The sequence below is a fragment of the Corapipo altera genome, unplaced genomic scaffold, assembly GCF_003945725.1.
Source record: "Corapipo altera isolate COAL_440 unplaced genomic scaffold, ASM394572v1 0, whole genome shotgun sequence".
Classification (NCBI taxonomy): domain Eukaryota; kingdom Metazoa; phylum Chordata; class Aves; order Passeriformes; family Pipridae; genus Corapipo; species Corapipo altera.
In genome coordinates, this window is record NW_020884872.1 from 84,687,239 (window position 1) to 84,711,947 (window position 24,709).

Sequence of the window (24,709 nt, forward strand, 5' to 3'; positions counted from 1 at the left end):
GAGATGGTTACTGGTCACTTTACTAATTAGATTTACACTAGCTTAAGAAAATAGATATTATTATTATTAATAATTTTAATAGTAATTGATGGTGCAGGATTGTATGTTGTGATCAGTTAGGGTTTTGTTTGTTTCTTTTTAAATTTAGTAAGATCACTACGCATTGCTGGTAACTAGAATAGATAGCAGAAGGTTCAAGTTAAGAAATAGTTCAAACTCCAGCTCCTAGAAGGGTCCAGAGGGGAAGCCATATGAGGAGCTGCTGGGGTCACTTCCTTTGTTCATCCTGAAGAAGGGGAGACTGAGGGGAGACCTCATTGCAGTCTACAACTTCCTCACAAGGGGAAGAAGAGGGGCAAGCCCTGATCTCTTCTCTGTAGTGAGTAGTGACAGAACCCAAGGGAATGGCCTGAAGCTGTGTCAGGGGAGGTTTAGGTTGGACTTAGGAAAAGGTTCTTCACCCAGAGGGTGTCTGGGCACTGGAACAGGCTTCCCAGGGAAGTGGTCACAGCACCAAGCCTGGCAGAGTTCATAAGTGTTTGAGCAATGGTTTCAGGCATATGGTGTGATTCTTGAGGCTGTTCTGTGCAGGGCCAGGAGTTGTATTTGATGATCCTTGTGGGTCCCTTCCAACTCAGGATGTTCTATGATTCTACAATTCTCTACACGCACACATATCAGCAAGTTGGAATCATGTCAGATGTTTTTCCCTTGCTCTGATTCCTTAGTGTGGGATAGTTGATGTTTTCTTTTTGCAAATATTAAACATTACATTCAAGATACAATAACGAAAAATAGAAGGCTTCTAATAAGAAAATATCGAGAAATTAAAGCATTCTTGTGTTACAGAAGAAGCAAGATGGTCAGAGCTATGTAACTGGGAAAGGTGATGCAGTTGAGGCTTTACTTCTGAGCTTATCTTCTTCTAAATGGATAATGTGATACTCAAATTTTCCTCAAGTGCTTTCCAACAGACATTGTCATTCCTGGAAATTACAGTCAAGAAAATTGCTGCTTCAACAAATTAGCTGATTTATGAAGTCTTCTGTTGATTGAGTTACTTGTAGATTGACTACTGATCACTCCAACTCATAATTTAATGGGTCTGTGACCATTACAACCTGACAGATATATTGTTCCAGGTCCTCCTGCAGTCTCAGACTCAGCATTGAGAGAAATGACTCAGCAGCCAGGTCAAAAGACACAATCCACCTAGTTTCTGACAGGTGTTTTGCCTTTCACAGTGTCTAGTCCTATGCTTGAGATGAAGCTGTGTTCTTGGGATATTTAAGGGAAAGTCAGCTACACTTAGTTTATCAGAGAATTCACCCAAAGGCTTAAAAAGCCCATGTTTGTTTAAGATAGAGACTTAGGCGAAACTGTACGGAAATATATCTGGTATTCACACACTTGTTAAGGAGGCAAAGCCATCTGCATAGGCCACCTCAGGGTATATCTGGGAAGAGCATGGTCGTCTTCAGCAGCAAGAAAACATGCTGAAAAACATCTTTGAAGACTCCAGAGTATGACTCTTTACTTAAGGAGGTGACAGCCAGGTAGCAAATTGGGCTGCAGTTTCCTTGGCCCCTCTTCACCTTATCCACAGAAAACCTCCTAGTCTCTTACAGAAAGTTCTGATAATAATGCACATAAAAGTAAAATACCCAGTCTTTTGATCTTTCATCTAGAGTTTGCAGATGTGGTGAAGAAATAAAAGAATTAGTTTTTACTTGTATTTAGCAACTTTTAACAGAGGTACAATGAATCATCAGCTGCATTTGAGGAGACTGTATCTGAAGTGCAAATACCAGGGTGCAACTTCTGACACTTCAATTTTTATTCAGTGCAAGAGGTGTTATTTTCTTTTAATTCTTCTAAACTGTGTAGAGATTAGAGGAATGCTTCATGGTATGATTATTCCTGAGCTTTGCCCAAAAGTCTCACTTCTCAGGTTGAAGTTTTTCAAGTCTCCTTTGCAATTAAGAGGAACCTTATGTCCAGTATTAACAGGATGGTAAATTCCCTAAAACGTTTCTAGAGGAAAATAATGTTTAACTAGGATGGTATGAACATATCTTTATCTGAGGCAGCATTTTGCTGTGTGAAAGAATGAAAACTCTCATTAGAATCACCATTTGCCCAAAGAAAGACTGAATTAACTCAGTAGTTAGAAGTAATGCTTATTGCTTTTATATAGAGCTGACATCAGCACTCAGTGTAGTTTCAGACTAATGTACAAAGTGCAGCAAAGATCTTCCTTTAGTTTGCTTTTTTGTTGCAATGCTGATTCAGCTCCTCTAATTCGGTAGGCTGAGCACCTGCAATCAGAGCTTATTTGGGATAACTTACATTAAAACAGTCACAAGGGGCAGAAAACAAAAACTATAAGATTCCTACTAGGAATAATTTAGGGTTTTTTCTGCAGACCCCTTAAGGTATAAACTAACACTAAGCTCCAGCTTCTGTAAAATAGCAGCCAACTATCACTACGTTAGAAACATGTGAACATACTATATCACCTCCTCAAATCTGTACTTGATGTGATGTCTTAAGGCAAATTCAGAGCAGAATTTGTAGATGTTTTCAGTTAACCGCACTAATTAACTGCCGATAACATGGCACCAAATAGCAGTAGGAATGTTACAGTTGTTCAAGGATATTTATGATCTTTGCCTGGGACTTCACAAGACAAACTAGACTAAACATCAACTAGAATAACATTGATTTTTTTAAAAAAACTTTTGTTGGAAAGAAGTATAACATAATTTCGTAGAATCATAGAATATCCTGAGTTGGAAGTGACCCACAAGGATCATTGAAGTCTGACTCCTGACCCCGCACAGAACAGCCCCAGGAATCACATCATGTGCCTGAGAGCATTGTCCAAACTCTGTCAGGCTTGGTGCTGTGACTACTTCCCTGGGAAGCCTGTTCACAGCCACTCTCTGGGTGAAGAAGAATAATATCTTAATATCCTAAAAATAATTTCTTAATATCCATCCTAAACTTCCCTTGACACAAATTCAGGCCATTCCCTTGGGTCCTACTTGCTGGTGACCAGACAGAAGAGATCAGTGCCTGCCCCCCCTCTTCCCCTCATGAGAAAGTTGTAGACTGCAATGAGGTCTTCCCTCAGTCTTCTCTAACCTGAAAAAACCAAGTGATCTCAACTGCTCCTGGTATGGCTCACTCTTTGTAAACTCTTTGAGATAAGGAAATCCTACACACAAAAAAATGTTGTATCTGTAAACAACAGTGAAGGACCTATATATACCTATATGATAATTAAAGAAAAGAAACTTTTCATTCAAGTATAACAAATGACATCAGCATTTTCTATTATCATCAGACAAACGACCAAAAGTTTCTCACAGGTGTAGGATTTCCTATATCTGTTTAACTAATGGAGGATTACAATATACAAAGGTCATTGTATTTTTAATAATAATAATGTAATTAAGCGTCTCTAAACTGAAGCAGTATCCAGAGGTATTCTTGCTCATTTCTGAAGATTTTATAGCAATCTTTTGACCGTTTCCATCACCTGATAGCTATGAGACTCATCTGGCTATTGTGTTTCATTATTGTGTGTCCCACAAGAAAGATCTTGGAAGAAGTTCAGTGGAGGTCCAAAAAGATAATTAGTGGCTCAAAGCACATGATATAGAGAGGTTGAGAGAAGAGCTTTCACTGCCTTGACAAAAGAAAGACAAAGAAGGAAACTTGGCTTTCAGCTACCTGATGGGAGTTGATGGAGAAGAAAGAGGAAGACTCATCTCCTAAATGCAGAGTAAAAATGCATAATTCGTCAGACAAAAAGTACAACAGGGGTGGTCAATCAGTGGAACAGCTCACCTGGAGACGTTGTGGAGTCCCCATCCTTGGAAATATTCAACACTTGACTGGACAAGGCTTTGGACAACCTGATATAACTTTGAAGCTGGATGTAACTTTAGAATACAAAGTTGTTTGTACTTTGACTGGGCATTGCACCAGACAACCTCCAGAGATCCCTTTCAACCTACGTTATTATAGAATGCTAGGATTTTTCAGAAAAGAAGAATTTTAATTTGTCTTTCTAGCCTTACGAAATAGACTTGGTAATTTTTTTTTAATAGGGAAATGTTATAAAATCACCTCATCAGCCTAGGAAAAAAAAAATCTTTGTCAGTGGAATTTAAAATCTGAAAATATTCCCAACTTTGACTCATTGCTCCTTTTATCCTTTATAGATATATTTCTACAATAGTATCACTGGTAGTGATATTGTCATAGCAGAGCAAAATATTAATGAAGACAAAAAAATTTTATGATAAAAAATTAGAGGAAAAAAATTAAATTCTCGTTACTTTAAGCATTGTTCTGAGTCACTGGAAATACTGATATTCAAATTTTTCAACAGTCCAGCCAAATTTAGGAAACAATGAAATATTATTTGCATAAATTATATCCTGCTAGGCTTCACATAAAATGTAAACCTAAGAAACAGTCTCCTGCAGAATGAGTCGCTTTTATGAACAAAGTTTAGCAGATTGTTTTAACAGTCAGTGAATTCCATTTCTGAACACAAGAGCAACTTAATGAGCATGGAGGCTTTGCACCACTGCTTTTCAGGGTAGCCAAAATCTCCTCAGAGAAACAGTGGCAAGCCAGATATTTGTAAAGCAGATGCAGCACTTCCCTCAATTCCCAGGTGTCCTGAATCCAGATTTCCATACAAGAACTGGTGTAGAAGGAAGAGTGTTATCATGAGTTACAGAAGCTTACTTTATCTATTGGCCAGAGCACACTGTACGTTCCTTTCTTTGCTGAAGGTTGTTCAATGCAGCCTATAGATGTCAGGCTCTTTCCTACTTAGATGGGGGCTCATACTGCACCAATTCTGATGGACAATACGGAGCCCAGGTGACAGTCTGAAATTGCTAACTTCTGGGAAAAATCAAACTGCAAACATAAAATGCAACCAGTGAGAATAAAAGTATGGACAGGAACAAAGGAGGGAACAGGCTTAATGCATGAAACTCCCTAATGCACGGAGTTTCAATCTAATGTAAGTGAGTCCTGTGTTTTCTCTCTAGCCCTGGAGCTAGAGAGCCTTTTTGAGCTACCAAAATGCCCTTAGTGACCAATGGTACAAATAACCAACATATGCTGCACTATAGACAAATCTTCTCTTTTCCAGATTACAAAAGCTGTCCTCCTTGGTGCAGACAACATTTAATTGCCAACCACTACCAGACTTACTCAGAATACAGTCTCAGTTCTTGTCGGAGATGATTTAATGAATTTATGTGTTTACCTTTTCATTATACAAGTTCACCTGATGGTGGAAGAAAACCAATAGCCATCTGAATCCCTGGACACTGAGCCTGGCATTGCATTAATGCTGGACAGTTTTATGGAGCACTTCCAGAAAAGCTGGGCAGAGAAGTGCACGGTGTGATGCAGGAATGACCTCTGCAAAAGTTCAAGCTGCATGGGGAAGAAGAGGGAGATGGTAGCCCTAGCATGATTTTCGTGTCATGAAATTCCTCCATGATTTCCCAACACTGGGTAAATCCATGTCTGAGGTGGTGACATTTAGCTCCATCTGGCAGAAAGCTCTTAGCTTGAGTTTCCATGCACTCAACCTGCTATCAGTGCAAAGCCTGGAGCTTTGCCATGTGGGAAGGAGGAGCTGATTGCACTGGGAAAATCATTTTCATATCTCCAGAAGCCAGCATTTCCCATGCCACAAGAAAGAACATTAGCCATATCTCTTCCATTCATTATTTTAAATAACATAGAAATTAAAGGAGCTTAATATTCAGAATCCTTTTTTTTACAATTACTGCCATTTTAATTGCCCAGTATAAGCCATTTTCTCTAGGTTGTTGCAGGCAAAAAATTGAAAAAAATAATGCATAAAATAGATATTTTTATTTAATATATGTTAATACTAGAAAAAAAATTCACATCTAAAAATAATGTAACAAGTCAGAAATGTCAAAAAACAGTGATGAAAACAAAACAGCATTTACTGGTGTTTTGTTTCATTGTCTTTTCATGCAGTTATAGTATGTAGAAGTTCTCCTTTAAAAGGAAAAAAAATTCTTAAATCATCATATATTTCCATTTTCTGAGGAAATAAGGAAAAAATTAAAATGTTATTGCTAAGGGAGAAGGAGAAGAGTCCAGATTCAAAGTGGAATATTAAGGAACATAGTAAAAAGGACCTCTTTGAGTTTTGTGGTTTAATATATTCATTGTAATTAAGCAAAAAAAAAGCACTTGTATTTGCAATGTTTTAACTCAAATGGGTCCAAGTCAAACATCTGCTTTATTAGCTCAAAACACGCTGAAGAGAAAGAGAAGGTGTATAGTTGGTGTCAAATGCTGCTGGCATTCTGTCACATTTATAAGTCTTAATTTACATATATGCACCTACTTGCACTTTACGGGTGTGGAGGTCAATTATTGCAAGTATAATTAACATCTTACTGCCAAAATTTGTTACGCTATTAAGGCAAAATGAATATTTGAATAATAGAACATGATAACTAGATGCTCTATTAAAGGATGAGTAATAAAATTTAGGATCTGAAAATCTTGGCTCATTTAGAAAATTGTCAGCTCCAAGAAAAAATTATATGACTTAACAAAACCAAAGTAACTAAAATTATGGAATTCTGTAACATAATTGGGGAGGAGGTTGGGGAGCAAGTGTGTGAACCTCATGCAAATTAGGTTGCAAATAAGCATAAAGAAAATGTCTAACAAGGCAGAGAAACTGATATACATCTTGGAACAGCCAAAGGAGTAGGGGGCTGCTTTTCAATACCTTCAAGGAGGTAACCAAGAATACAAAGTCAATCTCTTAACCCAGGCGCTTCATCAGCTGAACTGGGGGAGGTTCTATCTGGATATAAGGGGGAAAAAAATCGCTGTGAAGTTAATCAAAAACTGGAAGAGGGTCCAGCAAGGTTGTGGGATCTCAGCTCTTGGAATTTTTCAGGATGTAATTTGATAATTCTACTCTGATTTCAGTGTTGACCCTACTTTGAAGAAACAGGTTGGTACAGAGACCTCACAAAGTTCCTTCCACTTCAGCAGTTTTGATACACATATGACCATGGTGAAAAATAAAAACCACACTGAAATTTCTGCACTGAAAGAAAGTAGATGTAAATTATGTGTTGGCTTTGAAAACGGAAGCGCTAGCAGTATTTATAGCCACAACTTGTAAAGCACTTCTCAGAAATGGTAAATAAGCTCTGTGGCTGAAAGAAGGAAAAAAAATCAAAGGTCTGCATTTGAGATGCTGATTGAGGAGTGGGGGTTTAGGCAAATCAACTCCCATATATTCATAATATAACTGTATCATTTTTATTGACTTTAGAAATCCTTAATAGCCACTAAAATCTTACAGAGTGAGAGAAAACATGAATAGTAAGAAATTAAAAAAGCATTTTGTTTTTTAAACAAACCAAATAAAGCTGAATTTAGATCTGAATAGTTTTCCAACATGAAGCCCATTCACAGACTCAAAATAAATTATTTGTAAAATCTCGTTTCTGCAATTTTGGAAGAATATTTAAATATCTTTCACAGATTAGGTAATTTCTCCCTGGCACACAACTCAGCTGTTTGGGCAACAGGATATACCTGTGCTGGCAAATAAGGAACACCAATTTTGTCATAAGCATGAAATTACATAAGAATGTCAGAAGTATAAAACCTGATGTCAAGAAAAATCACAAGCCATAGAAATCAATGAGTCATTACAGTTTGGTGTTTTCAGAACACAAACCATAATGGAGTAAGTAAGGAAGTCTGGATGAATCAAGTGGAGAGATGTCTGTTCTGTATGGCTTCATTCAGTTATTACCAGTTGCTGCTATGACTCCAACATCACCTGGACTAATAGATTAGAAAAAGTGAAGATGCCTCATTGCACCTGACAGTTTCGAGAAAAAGGGTAAAATACGTTTTTATATACCAAGCATTCAAAATATTTTACAGAGAACTCTGAGAGTAAGAATACAAGTCACAACAGCTTCTGTTCAGATTAGGAACTATTAGGAACCTTTAGAAATTTCATAGTGGAATATAAAAACTGCTGATCACTATGTGAAGGATCTTAATAAGTATATTGCTATATCTGGTCATTCTTCAGAAATTTAAAAAAAGCCCATCAATAGAAAGTAGCGATTTTCAGTTGAACAGAAATAAAAGACAAATGTTGCTAACTGCTTGCCCTAGATTTTATGGAAAACAGGTCTTGCTAAACCTGTTTGCACCCTCTGTTGAGTGTATGACTTTGCCTGACAAAGATAGCTGTCAAATGTAAAATATTCAGGATCTGAAAGGCTGAACCAGTTAAAAAATTAGCACTATTAAATAGCATTAAAGCATAGATTTAACAGACAAACTGTCTAGACAATAAATATAAAAAGTAGTCAAAAGTGGAGTAACATGATTGGAATGAAAATGTCTCTAATGTAGATTTGTAGCTATAGCAGCACGTCCTGCACTACTGAACCATTTCATGAAATCATTTGAGATACACAAAGGCACTTCTGACGAAAATTTTGGATGACATAAGGATTGGTGTAGATAGAAATACTGAAGGCTGGGTTGTAGATGTCTATTCTCTCAAAAAGGGACAGGATTCCCTGACCAAATAAAAGTACCTGGTTTGTGGATATCTTTGGATATCTGGCTAACTGTAAGAGCCACCTAATATTTTTACCCAAAGGAGAGAAATAGGCACCTTTATATGCCTATGCTAATTCAGATTACTAACACCCTAAAAAGTGCCTGTTTCTCATCTCTGAAAGAAAACACTGGCTTACTCATGAAATTAGTTGAAAGTACTCCTATTCAATTTTTTTCTTAGTACAAATAAGTTGCAGACTTAGAACTAAAGGAAATACATAAAGTCTATAGAAAGAGGGGTTGAATACTGGAAAATGGGATCTCTGGAAATAATTGAAGGCTTGTGATAAACTTCTACTGCGTTTATGAAACATGAAAACCATGACAAACTGGACATGAGCCGGCAATGTGCTGCATCAAAAGCATGGTCAGCAGGGTGAGGGAGGTGATTCTGCCCCTCTACTCCACCATCATGAGACCCCATCTGGAGTGCTGCATACAGCTCTGAGGCCCCCAACACAGGAAGAACACGGACCTGCTGGACTGAGTCCAGAGAAGGTCATAATAATGATCAGAGGGGTGGAACACCTCTGCTATGAGGACAGGTTGAGAGAGCTGGCGTTGTTAATTCTTGATAAGAGAAGGCTATGGGGACCCCTTCTTGCAGCCTTTCAGTATATAAAGAGGGCTTATAAGAAAGATGGAAACAAACTTTTTACTGGGGCCTGTAGTGACAGGACAAAGGGCAACAGTTGTAAATAAAAGAGAGTAGGCTTAGATTAAAACGCAGAGAAAAAATATAGTGAGAGTGGTGAGATATTGGAAGATGTTGACCAGAGAAGTTGTGGATACCCTGCCCCTAGAAGTGTTCAAGACCAGGTTGGATGGGGCCTAGAGCAAGTTAGCCTAGTGGAAGTTGTCCCAGCCAAGAGCAGGGGCATTAGAACTAGGCAACTTTTAAAGGTCCCTTCCAACAAAACATATTCTTTGATTCTGTGATTCACTGCTTATCTTGGAAAAATTTAACTTAATTCCCAGGTATAAATTTGAAGAGCAATAAATCCATTTAGTAGCAAAGTGCAGTACAGAAGCAATTTTACTTCAGTATAGTGAACCAGGGATGCTGCATAAAATGAAAGTGTCTACATTTTAATAAGGACATTGTAAATCAAGACCAGCAAAAAGAAAATATTCAACGGATGGGGAAACATTTTCTTTCAGTAAAAGTTTTAAAAGCTAAAGCTGTTTAACTTTGCATCTGACAACTGAGAAATTATTTGAATGCAGTATTTTATATAGTAGAAGAAGCCATAACAAGAACCACTGACTGTAAACTGTTGCTGAACAATGCTACACTGGTAGCATTGGTAGCATTGGTGGCACACACCAATATTAGGAAAAGGAGCCATCAGAATAAACTGCCCAAGAAAGGGATGGCTTCTCTCTTACATGATACCTTTCAGGACTAAAGACTTTGCAAGGAGATATAAACCTTTGAAATACAAACATACCTTGTTCCAGTGCAAGTTAAGGCTTAAGGAAATGTGACTAAATCTAACAATTCTTCAAGTAGCCTGCTATTATAACTCCTCCTGGCCTTAAACTCCCTGGGTCTTTCTTCCTGGGGATTGATGAGTGGATAATAAAGATGAGGCGAGTACACAGGTACTGCCTGAGTTTCACTTCTGCCACAAGATCTAGTGACACCAAGTCCCTTAATTTACATGGGACACATTTCTTTCCAAAATTATTTAAACAGACTCTCTGACAAACTGGTGCTTTAGCAGCATGTGCCAAAGAGTGAAGTGAACAAAACCACATCAAAAGCCTGCCATGAAGATTATAGATGGATAGATGAGCAGTGTTAGGTCATGTGATCATCTACACAAACACAAAGGAGCACTCAGAACAGTGACAAGAGCAGAAACCCTTCAGTTTGCGTCTGAGAAGACTTTCTATATCACCAGATCAGGATGATTTGCAAGAACTGTCAAGGAGATACAGAAGGTGGAGATGCCAATTGAGCAGGTAGAAGTCTCTTCCTCCTCTGTCAGTACTGGACTGGTATTTAATGTGATGTTGAGGACAGCATCATAATTCTGTACATTAGCATTGCTAAAATAAATGAACAGCATTTTCTGAAAGGTTAGGCATTTTAATCCCAGGGTCCTGTGTAATACTAATTTAAAATTTAAATTTCATCAGTTGATTTTCCTGTCAGTTTCATTTATTTTTATTTCTAGTTATGAGTTATATGCACTGTTCAAATAGCTGATTGATTCTTCCTCAGATGTCTGTCAGATGCTTCTCAGTGCCTGGAAAAGTATTCTGGATATGCTTATGTCTCTTTAAGTTCTTGTGTTGATGACATCATCTGTTAGTATGCAGTAACTCAGAGAGATAGAAGCAGATTTCGATCATATTATCATGTGCTAGGAGGTAGATAGGCAAAAAAAGGTGTGAATTTAAATTCCACATGGGTATTAAAATGGTTCATTTTAATGAAAATGACAACAAAAGTTAAACATGGAATGGTTTGAGTCAGAAAGGACTTTAAAGATCATCTAGTTCTAACTCCTCTGCCGTGGGTAGAGACACCTTCCACTAGACTAGGTTACTCAATGCCACATCCAAACCGGCCTTGAACACTTCCAGGGATGATGCACCTACAAGTTTCTGGGAAGAAAACGGAGTAAAATTAATCATGTACTTGTGTATCTCTCTATGTTAATATTTTTCTATTGTCTATTAATTACAGAGACTGGCTAATAGGAATCCAGAAAATTTAGTACAAAGAGTTTATCTATTTCATGGATACTGGAAGGGAATGCCTGAAGGAAAAAAAAAAAAAGAGGAAATAAAAAAAAGCACTGTTTGCAAAAGCAAACAAGAATCTGAAGGAATTCATTTTCCCAGTTTTAATGATACATCATATAGATAGCTAGTACAATGAACACTTCTGAGTTGAGTTTGCATTCTGATTTTCTTGCACTTTCGTGCTATTCTCCATTTTTTCAAATACAGGTTACATTCTATTTCCTGTTGGCAGCATCACATCCTTTCTCTCTGACTAATACATTAAGAAAGTTTCTCTCACTAAGATCTCCTGAAAATGTTTCACACAGGTGGAAGATCCTTCGAGAAATCACTGGAATAGAGAGGTCGCACCAAATCAGAAGAAATTTTGTCCAATTACACAAATATTTTCAGGGTAAAAGCCTTAATATTTTAATTTCTTCTGGCCCATAGAATAGTTATATATAAACTATACTAAAAATATCAGAGAGTTCAGGTTTATTAATTACCACAGTTGTTTCTCAGTATTATGTGCCTAACATAACTGTGTTAAAATAGTAGTCCCAGTTTTTCTGGCAGCAACACTGAAAGGAGGATGCAGTGGCATCCTGAGGTGACCAACGGAAGGCTGGATGGAGGTTGCTGTTAGAATATTCCATGTTTATGAAGATGTTTTGAAAACTGCTAAAACTTTATTTCTATGTCTTGGATTAGGGAACCACATGGAGTTTTTGATATATTATATAAACTGGTCTAGACACTAGACTGAGAAGCTGTATCACTAGTTTAATCTTGAAATTGCACTAAAGTTAATATTAAATCATACATCTTCATTAGTTCAACCAATAGATACAACAGTAGCAAATTAGAAATATTTTAATTGACTTATCCTTTGGGGAATTGGTGGTGTGTGGTTTTTATGCACTTTTTCACTATGAACAGACAGCATTCACAAGTGATGCATTCTGAGTGCCTTCCCAAGATTAACAAGAAATAGTAAGTCTGGGTGAGATTTTGTAGCTGATCAAAATCTCACTCAAAGACAGAATGACACTAAGAGGGAGCAGAAATTTCAAATTAGATGCTCATAACACACTGCTGAGCTGCTTTGATATCTTGTCAATATAGAGGCTGAGATGAATATTGCTCTTTGAACATTTTAATGAATATTAACACGTGTCTTCTGTGACAAATTTGGACACCATCATCCCGCTCCTCTTTTATAATATATGTAGAGGTGTCAATGAATATATGAATATGTAAATATATTGATGAAAGAACACTAAATCCTGGGCATCTGTACAGCTATAACCAATATAAAAATTAAGCATTTATTTAGCTGAGCAAATTTGTATATACCAGTATTTAGGCAGAATGATACCAATTGTCTGAGTAAGCAGAAAAGGGATTAATAAGAATTTTGTCACAAGTTTTGGTCATAAGTCTGTCATAATCAGTGTTTGTTGCTATTTTAATTACAGTATGTGAAACCAAAAAAATTGCAGCAATACCCAAATGCAACTAAATGAGAAACAGTTTGCTCTGCTCTCAAGCAAAACAAGGAGATGGGCAACGAACATATTTAATCTGGGAAGATACTTTCATTGAAATCTAAAGTGTAATTTATGAGGAAGATGAAAACCTCTGCTCCAGTGGAGCAATGGAACAGATTAAACAGTGTGCACCAGTCTGAAAATGCAACACGTTTAACAAGGCATTAAATGAAATTTCCAACAGAAACTTCATTTAGTTAAAATATTTTAGTGCATGGCGTATGCACATTTGATATGTATGCATTTAAAGTTATTAGACCAATTTTCATTAGCAGACGCTACATCAGTATGCTTTGGGGTGCTAGAAAAGACTTACTTTGATTCCTTTTCTGCATCTGTATATAATTTGATGTCAGAATTAGCATTCTTTTTTTTTTAACCTCTTCACTTTCACAATATGCTTTCACCCAGGTTGTTTTGATCACCTCACCAGAGTGAAATATATTTCTTTTTACTGAGCTGAACATCAGCAATGCTAAAATAACTCAAGAATGCTGTTGTATGCTAACTAGTGGGATGAGATATATAAGTGGGCAAGGAAAAGCTGCAGAGAGTCCTGGTTAGTGGTGTGGAAGGGGACCTGGCTTTCTTAGCTCACTGCCAGTGCAAACCTCTAAGAAAGCTGTGCTGTAAATGGCATCACTCTCATCTCTGGCTCTGGTACACAGTTTTCTCCAGGAGACTGTTGGGAATGAGATATTTAACACGGTACCATTTTCTGAATATTCTTTTTAAAACAAAACAAAACAAAATATTATTTCTAAAGACTAGTAAGTCATTTTGTACATAAATAGAGGTGCAGTAATCACTAAGTAAATACTGAATTCAGTGCAGTGCAACTCTCTACTGATATTTAGAACAACCAATGTCAGTATATTAATACAAGATGAAAACAAAGGACAAGACTAGAATTAGTCATCAGTTGGAAGGTCCTAATCTCTTTCTACATAGTATGTATGAAAATCTTAAGCTTTGTGACAGCAGTGACTAATTTTAAGTGAACAGTTCATGGTTGTAAACTAGCAAAGCTGCAGTATTCAGCAACACTCCACTGAACTTAGTTTAGTGCATAGTGTAAAATTTGTGCTTACTCCACAAAACTATTTATACTTCCTTCACATTAAATACTCAAGGACCCATAAAAATATTGCTTTTAATCTGTGGGACACTCCTACATATAAAAATGCATTTTTTCACCAGGTAAATCTGGATTTAAAGCCAAAGGTTCATAAAATTAATTTGGATTAAAACTGAATTCTCCTTTAAGACACTTACACCACTTGTCCAAAGCCTTAGACTCTATTTTTCATCATGATGAATTGCAAGAGAATTCAGTCTTCTGGATGTCTTCTACAAACAGGTTTTCATAATAGGTAACCCCCTCTTAGCTTTGTCTCTTCAGATTTCCCCCTGTGGTAAGAAAATCATCCAGATTCTCTTCCTGAAAAAAAGTAATCTAAGAAATACAAAAGCTTAAAAAAGATGAACTAATAGAAAATCCATGTCTTTTTTATGAAGTTGACCCATCTTGTTTCTTAAGTTACTTCTGAACCTCCTTCCTCTGAATGTACTGTGTTATGCCATTAGATCTAGAGACATATTATACTCAGTCACAACAAACAGATGGTTTGTGCACATGCAATGTCATTTTGTGCTCCACAATTCACTAAAAATCTGGAAAGAGGGAGAAGTTTCACTATGGTTAGAACTGTTGGTCAACAGCTACATTTAGTTAAGTATCTTTCAAGAAAGCAAACGATTATTTTCTCTTTCACCTGGAAACAGAATCTGAGCTTTATTTAGCCTAAGACAAGCAGTTCAAGTAATACCTACAGTCACATCTTTTCCCATCATTTTCATTGCCATTTAATTCTTCATTTGATTTCAAATTCTCAGATCTGTAAATGAAGTGCAGTAGAAAATTTCTGCAATATAAGCTTGTAATAAGGACGTATTACAAGCTCAAGACAAATGCTTCAGGCATAAGATTAGATGATTTATAATAGCTAGGTTTTAAAAAGATCAAGCCTTTAGTCACTTAGTTTGTCAGTTTCAAATGCACAGAATTGATTAATGAATAAAGTTCAGGTCACAGTTTTCAAAACATAATTTGCTTTTTTGGGTTGGTTTGTTTGTTTGTTTGTTTTGGTTTTGGTTTTGGTTTTGGTTTGTTTGTTTGTTTAAGAGATGATCTCTAAGATCCCTTTCAACCCAAGCCATTCTATGATTCTGTGATTCTATGAAAAATTATCAGTAGTTGGTGCTTTCTTAATGTGTTTTTGTACCTCTTCTGTCCTACTTCACCTATTTTTATTTTCTCCTCTACTTAATTCAGAAACTATTTAGGAGAGGGTCTGTCTTTTCATTCTGTGTTTTGGTGGCACTATCACCCTACACATTAGTTCCAGTTTTCACAACAGATATAAAGAAAGCAGGTAAAGCCTGAAAGAAGGAGTTGATTTTGCACACTTTGTTAGTACCAAGTGAAAATGAAACAGAGGAAAAGCTGAACTAAACATTAAGAGTGACAGAGATGTGTCTGGGAAACAAAAAGTGAGATTTTAAAATTTGAGGCCTGTAATATTTAGTTCTGTGTCTATAATTTCCCTCTTCAGAATCAATCCCTAATAAATTTCAATTAAATTCACAGAATTATAGAGTTATAGAATTACAATTTGAGTTGGAAGTGACCTGGATGTGTTTCCTATAGTCCAACTCATTCTCCAAGTAGAACTAACTTCAAAGTTAAAGTCGGTGTCTCAGGGTCTATAGTATTTTAGAAATAATTTTAAGTCCTTGAATATTTTAGAAATATTCAAAGGGAACTTTGAAAATTTTGTATCCACAACTTCTGTGAGGTTTAAGCCGAATGCCAATTTAAGCTAAGAAAAGCATAACTCTTTTAACAGAACGTCTAATGAAAATGTAAGAACCTGATTATTGTAAATCTAGTGTTATGAGTTAGCTGCATAGTTCTAAAGGGACAGAGGCTTTCAGAGGTCAGTAGAAGGGACAGAAACCCTTTGATTATAGGACAGAATTTAAGAATGAGCTGTATTTTGCTTGCAACTGTAAGGTTATAGGTATGTAACTGTAATTTATGCACTAACCATTTTTTTGTAAGCAAGAGAAAAAGTGTTGCTTTTTTGTTATTGAAGGTTGAGCGCAAAAGACATTGTAGAAAAAACTCCTCCATGGTAAAAGCTGAAGCCAGGTGAGTTAATCAGTTTGTTCTTAATTTTACTCTTTCTTTTTATTCTCTAAATTTCCACAAGTTACCTTACTAATGCCTATATCTCTTTCCAGTATTTTACTGAATAAAGTACCTGAATAAAATATGTTTTTAACTAGATTCCAAAACTGAGACAAAATTTTAACCAAACATTTTCTTCTTAGAGACATAGACACTCAATGTTACAGTAAGTTCTACATTTTTATTGCACGAAAAATAGAAAAGTAATATTTTATTCAAGTTTCCTTGAAACACAACTCTGATCACTTCTACCCTGGGAAATATTTTTTCAAATATCATACAAAAAAAAAAATCTCAGTTGTAGTTGTAAATCTTCTATAAACTGCTTATATAAACAATCAAAAGGCTTTGAGATAGCTATGGAAAGAGCATATATTACTAATAACATTAAATACACTGTTTATATAGCTCATATTTCACAATCTCCTTGTGTTTTTCTGAACTGGTGATTTGTAGTAGGAAGTAAAGAGAAAAATAATTTCAATCCCTTAGCTGGAGAATGTATACATAAAAAAAATTAAGTGGGACAGTTGACAGAGGTAGCAGGTATCAATGTAAAGTAAAGTCACATAGAAGTACATTTTAAGATACAATATACTTCTGTTTTCAGAAAGATTATGCCATTGCAAAAGCTATTTTATTTTAAGTTGCAAGTTGAATTATGAATAATTTCTCAATTTATGCTTAGAGATAAAAGAATTACATCAATCATTCCCAATGGTCAAGGATATCCCAACTCCTCAACTTCAATAAATAATAGGATTTTAATATATTAAATCCACATGATGTCTGCAGAAGCAATAAAGTTTCTTAAGTTTCTTTAAGAAAATTACCCTTAGCTGCAAAATTTTGAAAATATCTGAAAAGGTTGTGAATTCATTTTATGACTTCAGGCTCCAGAAGTTTTCAGAAGCTGACTTTCTCAGTTCCTTACTGCTCTGTAATGATGACTTCACAAAATTATTTGAAGATTGTCTAATAACTTGCAAGATTAAAAAGATTGCTGATTTTTGAGCCTTTGGCCTCAGAAGCGCTGGGTTAGTCTTTCAGGGTTGGGAAGCACTTTTAGCTCTCATGATGGCCAGCTGCTTATTCAACCTAAGTCTACTGTAGAATCATACAATCTTAGAATCATTAAAGATTCTGGAAGAGATCAAGTCCAAACTTCAGTTGAATACCACCATGCCCACAAAACCATATCACAAAGTGCCCTGTCATCTCATTTTTTGAACACTTCCAGGGATGGTGACACCATCACTTCCCTGGACAGCTTCTTCACTTAATCACTGTTTCAGTGAAGAAATTTTTCTTAATATTCATCAAAACCTCCCCTGGCATGACTTGCCTGGGAGTTGTAGACAGCAACTATATATAACTAAACAATCAGGAAATCCCAAATGTTTCAAGTAAGCAAGCTGTAATGGAGGTAAGTGAGTTTCTGTCCTATCAAGAGAAAATTGATATTTAAATAAATAATAATAATAAAAAAAAATACTATGTCTGCCGTGAAGGCGGGAAAAACCCAACAACTAAAAACCACCAACAACAAAACTTCTCAAGAAACTGAAGAACAGTCTGATATTGCAAGTTGACCACATGACATACCTATAAAAGAAAAGAAATGTAGGCATCATAGCAGGAAATTCTAATATTAAATTTAGCAACCCTTAAATTTTACTGTCTAGAGATAAGAACTAAATTTTCTTTCTTTTAAGAAGGCCCAACTTTTAAACACGAGCATAAGCCTTCTTTGATCCAAGTTACATCTTCCTGTTTCTGCGAGGCAGATGGTATAGGGACCACATGACAGTCCCCACGGATGTGGCCACCTCTTGGAGGAAATATGGAGTATATTCAGTAGTTCGGTGAGGTTAGGGCTTACTCCAGAAACTAGACCACATATTGGATCTACAGGAGGCTGACACAAATATTCAGAACTTTTGGCTTCATTTTCTAAGAATGCCAGAAATGCCTTCAGCAACTCCACAGCTCCACAGGTACCTCTTGGAGCCCACAAAATTGTCCAGAAGGGATTGTGAGACTGAAGTCAACATCATATCAGAAAACAGCTATATACAAGAGAACAACTTTACCTAGTGTGAGTTAAAATAACTGAACTAACCCCCTCTAGTAAAGTTTATATAATAAAAATGACAACTGACCCAGCACTACAGAGTACAATTATAATTAACAGGAGACTTTTCTGAAAAACGTCTGTGCTGCCTTGGGGAACAATGTAGGTCACAGCATCAATTAAAAGCAGAACAAACTCTTCATTGCCTCCATAACATTTAACCCCAAATCATTCTGTTGCTGTAAATTAAACTCCTGCTGCATTTCATCACAGCAGTGAAAAAAGCCAAGAATAACTAGTTTTAAAATTTATTTCAAGCTCCAGCGCTCACTTTACCCCACATAACATGGGCAAGAAATATGGAATACTGATGTTACCACTATTTTCCTCATCTTTGTGGAGCAGAATTACCATCTGTATATTCAGTTTTCTTTTACGTAATCTGGATATTAGTGCTCAACCTCTGCAGGGAAGCATATGAGAATTACTTAATTGATGATTAAAAACAGCAGTCACCTTTGCTGCTGACTGCAAAGGAAATACCAGATTGTTTAAGACTCTAGGCTTCAGTTTCGAAGCTCTAGTGAACACTCTTCTATGCAGGAAAGTGGAACATAGGAATAAATCACTTCAGATAAAATATATCTGCAGGGGTCATTGCAGGCATTTTACCTAATTACATTTCTAATACTATAAGAAATATCCAGGATGATTTTCAATAGAAGCCACCCAAAAATTTAAAGACTTTCACTTTGAAAATATTGTCCACAAATATAGTCTCTTTTTGAGATCAATAAATTTCTGTTTCTTAACAGCAATTTTCAGCAGAATTCAAGCCATAAGAAAGATATTTGGTAACAAAGCCTCTCTAATGTTGTTGACCCTTGTGTTTGTTCAGCTAGAAATACTGGGCAATATCTCAGATGAAATCAAACATTTTGAAGTTTTATTGTTGGCTTGAGTGGGAGGGAAAGCAAATTTTTCTGCTCAGCTTGTGAGATTGGAAGGGCAACTACATAGCATTGATAAGCTGGAGTGCCTGAGCAGTATCTGGCAAAGCCCATTGAAACACCACAAGGGAACATCAACTGACACAATAAAGACAGGGAAAACAACTCCTCTACTACTCACGAGTGTACATGTACAAGCAATGAAAAGGTACTACAGGCAAAATTAAGACTTCCTGATGTCCATGCAATACTTGCAGCTCAAAAAATTCTTCACAGAGAAATAATTCAATAGGGGTATATAGTCAAGAGCAAAGACTTATTTCTGAAAACTTAACAGTGGATAAAGCTAAACAGCTATGTTAGTTAATAAATACATCTCTCAGGAGAGTACAAAAAGTGGATCTGTATATCAGAGAAATTCTATTTTAATACAATCAGGTTTTAAGACTCAAACTCTTCCTACATTTTCGCCTGCATTTTTCAAATTCCAATAAGGGGTACAGGACCACAGTTCTGTTTTCCCACTCAAAATGTTAAGATTATTCAAAGAATGCCAACTTCTGATTAGCCCTTTATCCATAGCTATAACATCCCAGTGCCAGTGTTGAGGACTTCAATTCCACTGTTGAAGTTTTTCAGCAAATCCAGAATGAAAAAAATGGAGCATCCAAGCTTTAGAGAGTTTCCAAGTTGAGTATAAAACAGAAGACAAGAGATGTAACCCATTCCTCAACAGTTCTCGTTAGGATTTCACCAGTTTTAGACTCCTCATTACTAACTCATTGAAGTTTTTTTGACATTGAGACAAAGACAGACCTTGCTGATGAATTGAGCAAAAAGCACGAAAATGTTTTTTGAAAGACTTCACAACTGAACAATGGATCCTTCTATCCTTGCCTAACCAGACAGGAGAGCCACTTTCTCCCAGGGAATGATATAGGGTAAGTAAGATGAGAATAAGTAAAGGTAATTTATTTTAGGTGCAAGTCAAAGCAGGGAGCTCAAAAAGAAATGTTATAATGCGATGTAGTGGAGGGACAAAATGAAGCTCATTTTAATTATACCTTCTCTATGTCGGTAAGTGCATCTACAGATTTGTAGGCTAGAGGGTTGCAGTTTCTTCTTACCTCTAAGGTTCTAGAGTGTTTTCAGATGAGAATATATAATTCCCTGCTCTGAGAATATGTGTAATGGTAGTATAATACTGAATCAGTACTATGTAAAACAGATAGAAAAAGTCTAAAAACTCTTGAGCCACTACAATACTTCTCAAAGCCCTTTTAAAAAAGAAGGGGAAATGTTATCACTCTCTTGCAAGTAGGAAAGCAAAATGAAAGAGAATGAAGCAAGCTGTCCAACATGACTCAAGAGACTAGAAATCAAAAAAACATATCTTATGTCTAGAATCTCATTTTGAAGACCACCCAATCTAGTTATAGCAAATATCACTGAGATGTAGATGTCAGACAGACAGCACTGAAAAACATCAAGCCCTCTTAACCAAACCTTCCTGTTTCAATCAAGATTTAGAGACTCCAGATTGAAAATCAATGAAGGAAAATTAATTCAGAAATTCATGATCTAGAGGAATTCAAACTTCATCCTTTACACATGTGTGAACGCCAGGAGGTGGCTGTACTGAGCTTTTTAAATGATCTGCTGTATTATGGAGATTAAAAAATTTACAAAGTAAAAAAAAAAGAAAGAAAAAAGACATATCTCCAAAAAAAGCACAACAAAGCAAAAATAAGAACATCATAACATATTGTGATTTTTTTTCCCCCTGGGACATTAATAACAAAAGTGGGGATGGCTAAGAATGCAGGTGTCCCTTTTCTTTTTGTGAGAAGTCTCTTCAGATAAGTGGTTTTTGCTTACTGGGCTAGAGCAAAGAACAGGCACCACAAAGATCCAGGGTACAAGACAAAAAGCACCACTGAATCACTGAGGTTAGCCTAATGTGCTGCCGAGCATAACACTGACAACAGTTTCTCTTGAACTGAAACATGTGCATCTGTTTCAGAAAAACACTTAATCCAAAAAATATAACAAGATTGAGATCTACCACTTTAATTAATGGTTTGTCCTATTTTCTCACTTCTAAAAACACCTGCCTGGCCTTGGTTTACTCTTACTCCGGTACTCATTCTGCTTTTCTCTGCTACTGTGAAGAATCCTCTTATTCCCAGTCATCCCACAGAAATACACTGTCATTAAGTCATGTCTCTCTCTGGAAGAATTTTTCTCTATTCTAGCCTCTTTTCTCTCTTTTGATATATATTTAATACCTTTACAAATTATAGACTCCAAAACTTGGCACAATATTTCCATAGCCTCACTGTTGCACAGCCAATAAAACCACCTCCTCGTTCTTAATTTTTAGTGGGCTTTTTACACTCAAAGTTCATAGTACAAGACCCACTGAGTCGTCTGTTCTTTCCTCTGGAACATTCTTAGCATCACTTATTTCAGCTGTAGGGGGCCTCTATGTTTGTATGGCTGGCATTGCTTCCTCTGGCTGTGTAATACTTCTCAGTAATGACAATTTTCTTTGAATGGCCTCTGTTTGCCAGGCTAGATTGTAATTCAATGGCACTATCTGATTACTGTGTCCTCCTTGTCTCCTACTTTTTCAATCTTTGCATAATTTTCAAATTTTAACATCCAAGAATTCATGTTGCTTCCCAAATAATTTGCGAAAATATTGAAATACGTTTTCCACGCCCAGTTCTAAATCCTAGAAGGCTTTGGAGAGAGCCTATTTACAAGAGGATGCAGTGACAGGACAAGGGAATGGCTTCAAACTGAAAGAGGGTAGGTTTAATTAGCTATTAGGAAAAAAATCTTTACTGTGAGGGGGGTGAGGAACTGGCACAGGTTGTCCAGAGAACTTGTGGCTGCCCCATCACTGAAAGTGTTCAAGCACAGGTTGGATGGAGCTCTGAACAACCTGGTCTAGTGAAAGATGTCTCTGCCCATGGCAGGGGGTTTGGAAGTAGATGATCTTTAAGGTCTCTTCCAACCCAGGGCGTTCTATGATTCTATTCTATGATTCTATGAGCCCTGAAGATTTTTATGCAAGGATCATTTCTCATTGACTAGTACTTTGAGATGTCAGTCCTTAAGGAATATTATTTTGATACAGTAAACTGTTATTTATTTATAACAGATACAATATAAAATTACATAAATGCCTTACAAAAGCTGAAACAAAACCTAGGACCATTCAACAAGCAAATTCATATTCTAGAATTAAGTTTATCTAACACAATTGCTTTTCTTTAAAACTATGTTGACCACCATTAATTTATTCTCATGCTTACATTCTTAGCTAAATCCTGATTAGTCTTTCCAATATTTTTTCCAGGGCTGCAATATAACCAACCTGCTCTATAGCATTATTTAGGAAAAAAAAAAAAAGTGAAAATAATAGCATGACACTCACACTCCATACCTATCTCTAGAATTTAAAAAATTCTCCAACAGATCTTTTCAGCATCCTTTTTTAAAGCTCTTAGGTGAAAGTTACCAAGTAATGAGCCTTCTGCTTTACTTATTTTATCACTGGCAGATGTTGTTTAACATGCTTTGAAAGATTCAGTGCTGTTTGTACAGTAGGGACACTGGATCTCCTACCACCATATGGGCTTGTTAAGGAGCAAACAGCACTTCCCTCCTACTGAGTGCCACTCAGTATTGAAGAGGTATTACAGTTTTTGTTCATCTTTGCATGAATAAATGACACAATTAATTAAACAGTGATTGACTGGCATCATTTCTTCTTCATTTTAGCATTACAAAAAAGCACCACAAATTAGCTATTCACATCCAAAATAAATCAAGAAATAAGCTTTATTAAATTTTTCTCAGAATCTTAGAAGGCAGAAATTGAGTGTCCAGACATACACTATATGAGTTCTTATCCATTACGCTTGCCACTGAATTCATCCTGGATTGCTGCCTTAATCACAATATATTTTTGGCCCTTACATTAAGGATAATTAAGACATCGTAAGCCATTATAAATTGATGTCCAGTTGGCAGAGAGCTGTGCAAGATCACTCAGAATCCTCATCTGTCCTGTTTATCCCAGTGTCTTGTTAACTCTGGATAAAAAGGATAGCAATTTGTACATCAACAATATATCACTTTAGACTACTTTTACAAGAAATATCCCATTAGTGTGCATTATCTTCATATCTTAAACTGCATTCATTTCCTCTTGAGATTGCAAAGAACCCAGCTGGCAAACAGGCAGAATATCAAGTTTCTCACATATCTATTATCATAATGGCAGGAGGTCATACACTGAAAACTGAGAACACAAATGCAACATAAACTAAACTGAATATTTTGATAACAGAAATTTACAGAGGTTACTATCCTAAAGGGGTTTTTTGTACTACTGTTTCAATGGCTACTCCTCTACTGGAAAAGCCCTTTCATTAAAAAAGCAAACAAACAAACAAAAAACCAAAACAAACCACAAAACCCCACACCAAAACCAACTTCCACAATACTTTTGTCTGTCAGGCTCTTCAGGTCCATAAATATACTTAATCTTCCTGTCCTATGTCCTAGTTTGGTCCTGCCTATTACACCACAGAGACCGACTGCATCTCTGCCGGACCAACAGGCAATAAAAAGAAATTTCAAATATATAAAGTGAAATTTTCCTTACTGCATGAGATCTCCAAGTCTAGACACTTAGATCTAAGTTATTTGACCATAAAAAATGTCTAGACAATGGAGAGAGCCAATCATTTTCAGGGCATGATCTGTCTCCATCCAAAAGAGACATCCAAATCAGGTTAAAAGAATTGAGCTCAGGACAAGTCTCTCTGTTGGCTACCAGCTGAGGCTTCTTATGTGCCACAGCATCTTGGCAATTACTGAAGCATTTAGGCAAATATTTTTTTTAACTTGAAATGGGTGTTTTTGGGTCTAGGGAAGCATTTGAGAGAAAAATTGGCAAAATTATGAAGCAGCAATTCAGAAACTATTTGCTTTCCTCACTTATTTCTCACAGCCAAATTCACTACTCTCACCTGTGTATTAGTCCATTCCATTTCAGGAAAAGGTCCCAGCTGAAGGCCTCTACCTGTGGGATTTTCTTCCTCTTGGCCTTTCTGGAAGTACATAGAGACATCTACTCAGGACATGTTCCAAACTCAGATTTTTCATTGTCTTTGCATATGGTGCTCAGTTGTGTGGTCTTGCTTCTCAGGTTCTTTTTTGGGGGAGGGGGCTCACTCATGCCCTCGAAGCCATAAATTGGTGTTAACACACGCTGAATTGCCCAGAGGGTTTAAAACAAAAATAAATTGGCACTACATTATATTGTATTAAAAATGGGAATGCATATTACTGATTATAAATATATATGGAAGAGCTATTTATCCTTGAAGGCAGAAAAAGCACGTTATGTATTCTTTACAAGAATTAA

The 24,709-nt window shown here is 36.4% G+C and overlaps 1 protein-coding gene across 15 annotated transcripts in view; it reads right to left on the reverse strand.

Annotated features, from left to right (window-relative positions):
• Positions 1-24,709, reverse strand: part of DLG2 (discs large MAGUK scaffold protein 2) — a 999,036-nt gene that overhangs the window by 582,725 nt on the left and 391,602 nt on the right. For 5 of the 15 annotated variants that reach the window (XM_027659729.1, XM_027658974.1, XM_027658559.1 and 2 more), the window contains one exon: positions 24,312-24,392. The exons of the other annotated variants lie outside the window; for them this stretch is intronic. In XM_027659729.1, coding sequence (XP_027515530.1) covers positions 24,312-24,392 — 81 coding nt within the window. The remainder of the gene's footprint in view (positions 1-24,311; positions 24,393-24,709) is intronic. 15 annotated transcript variants of the gene reach the window in all.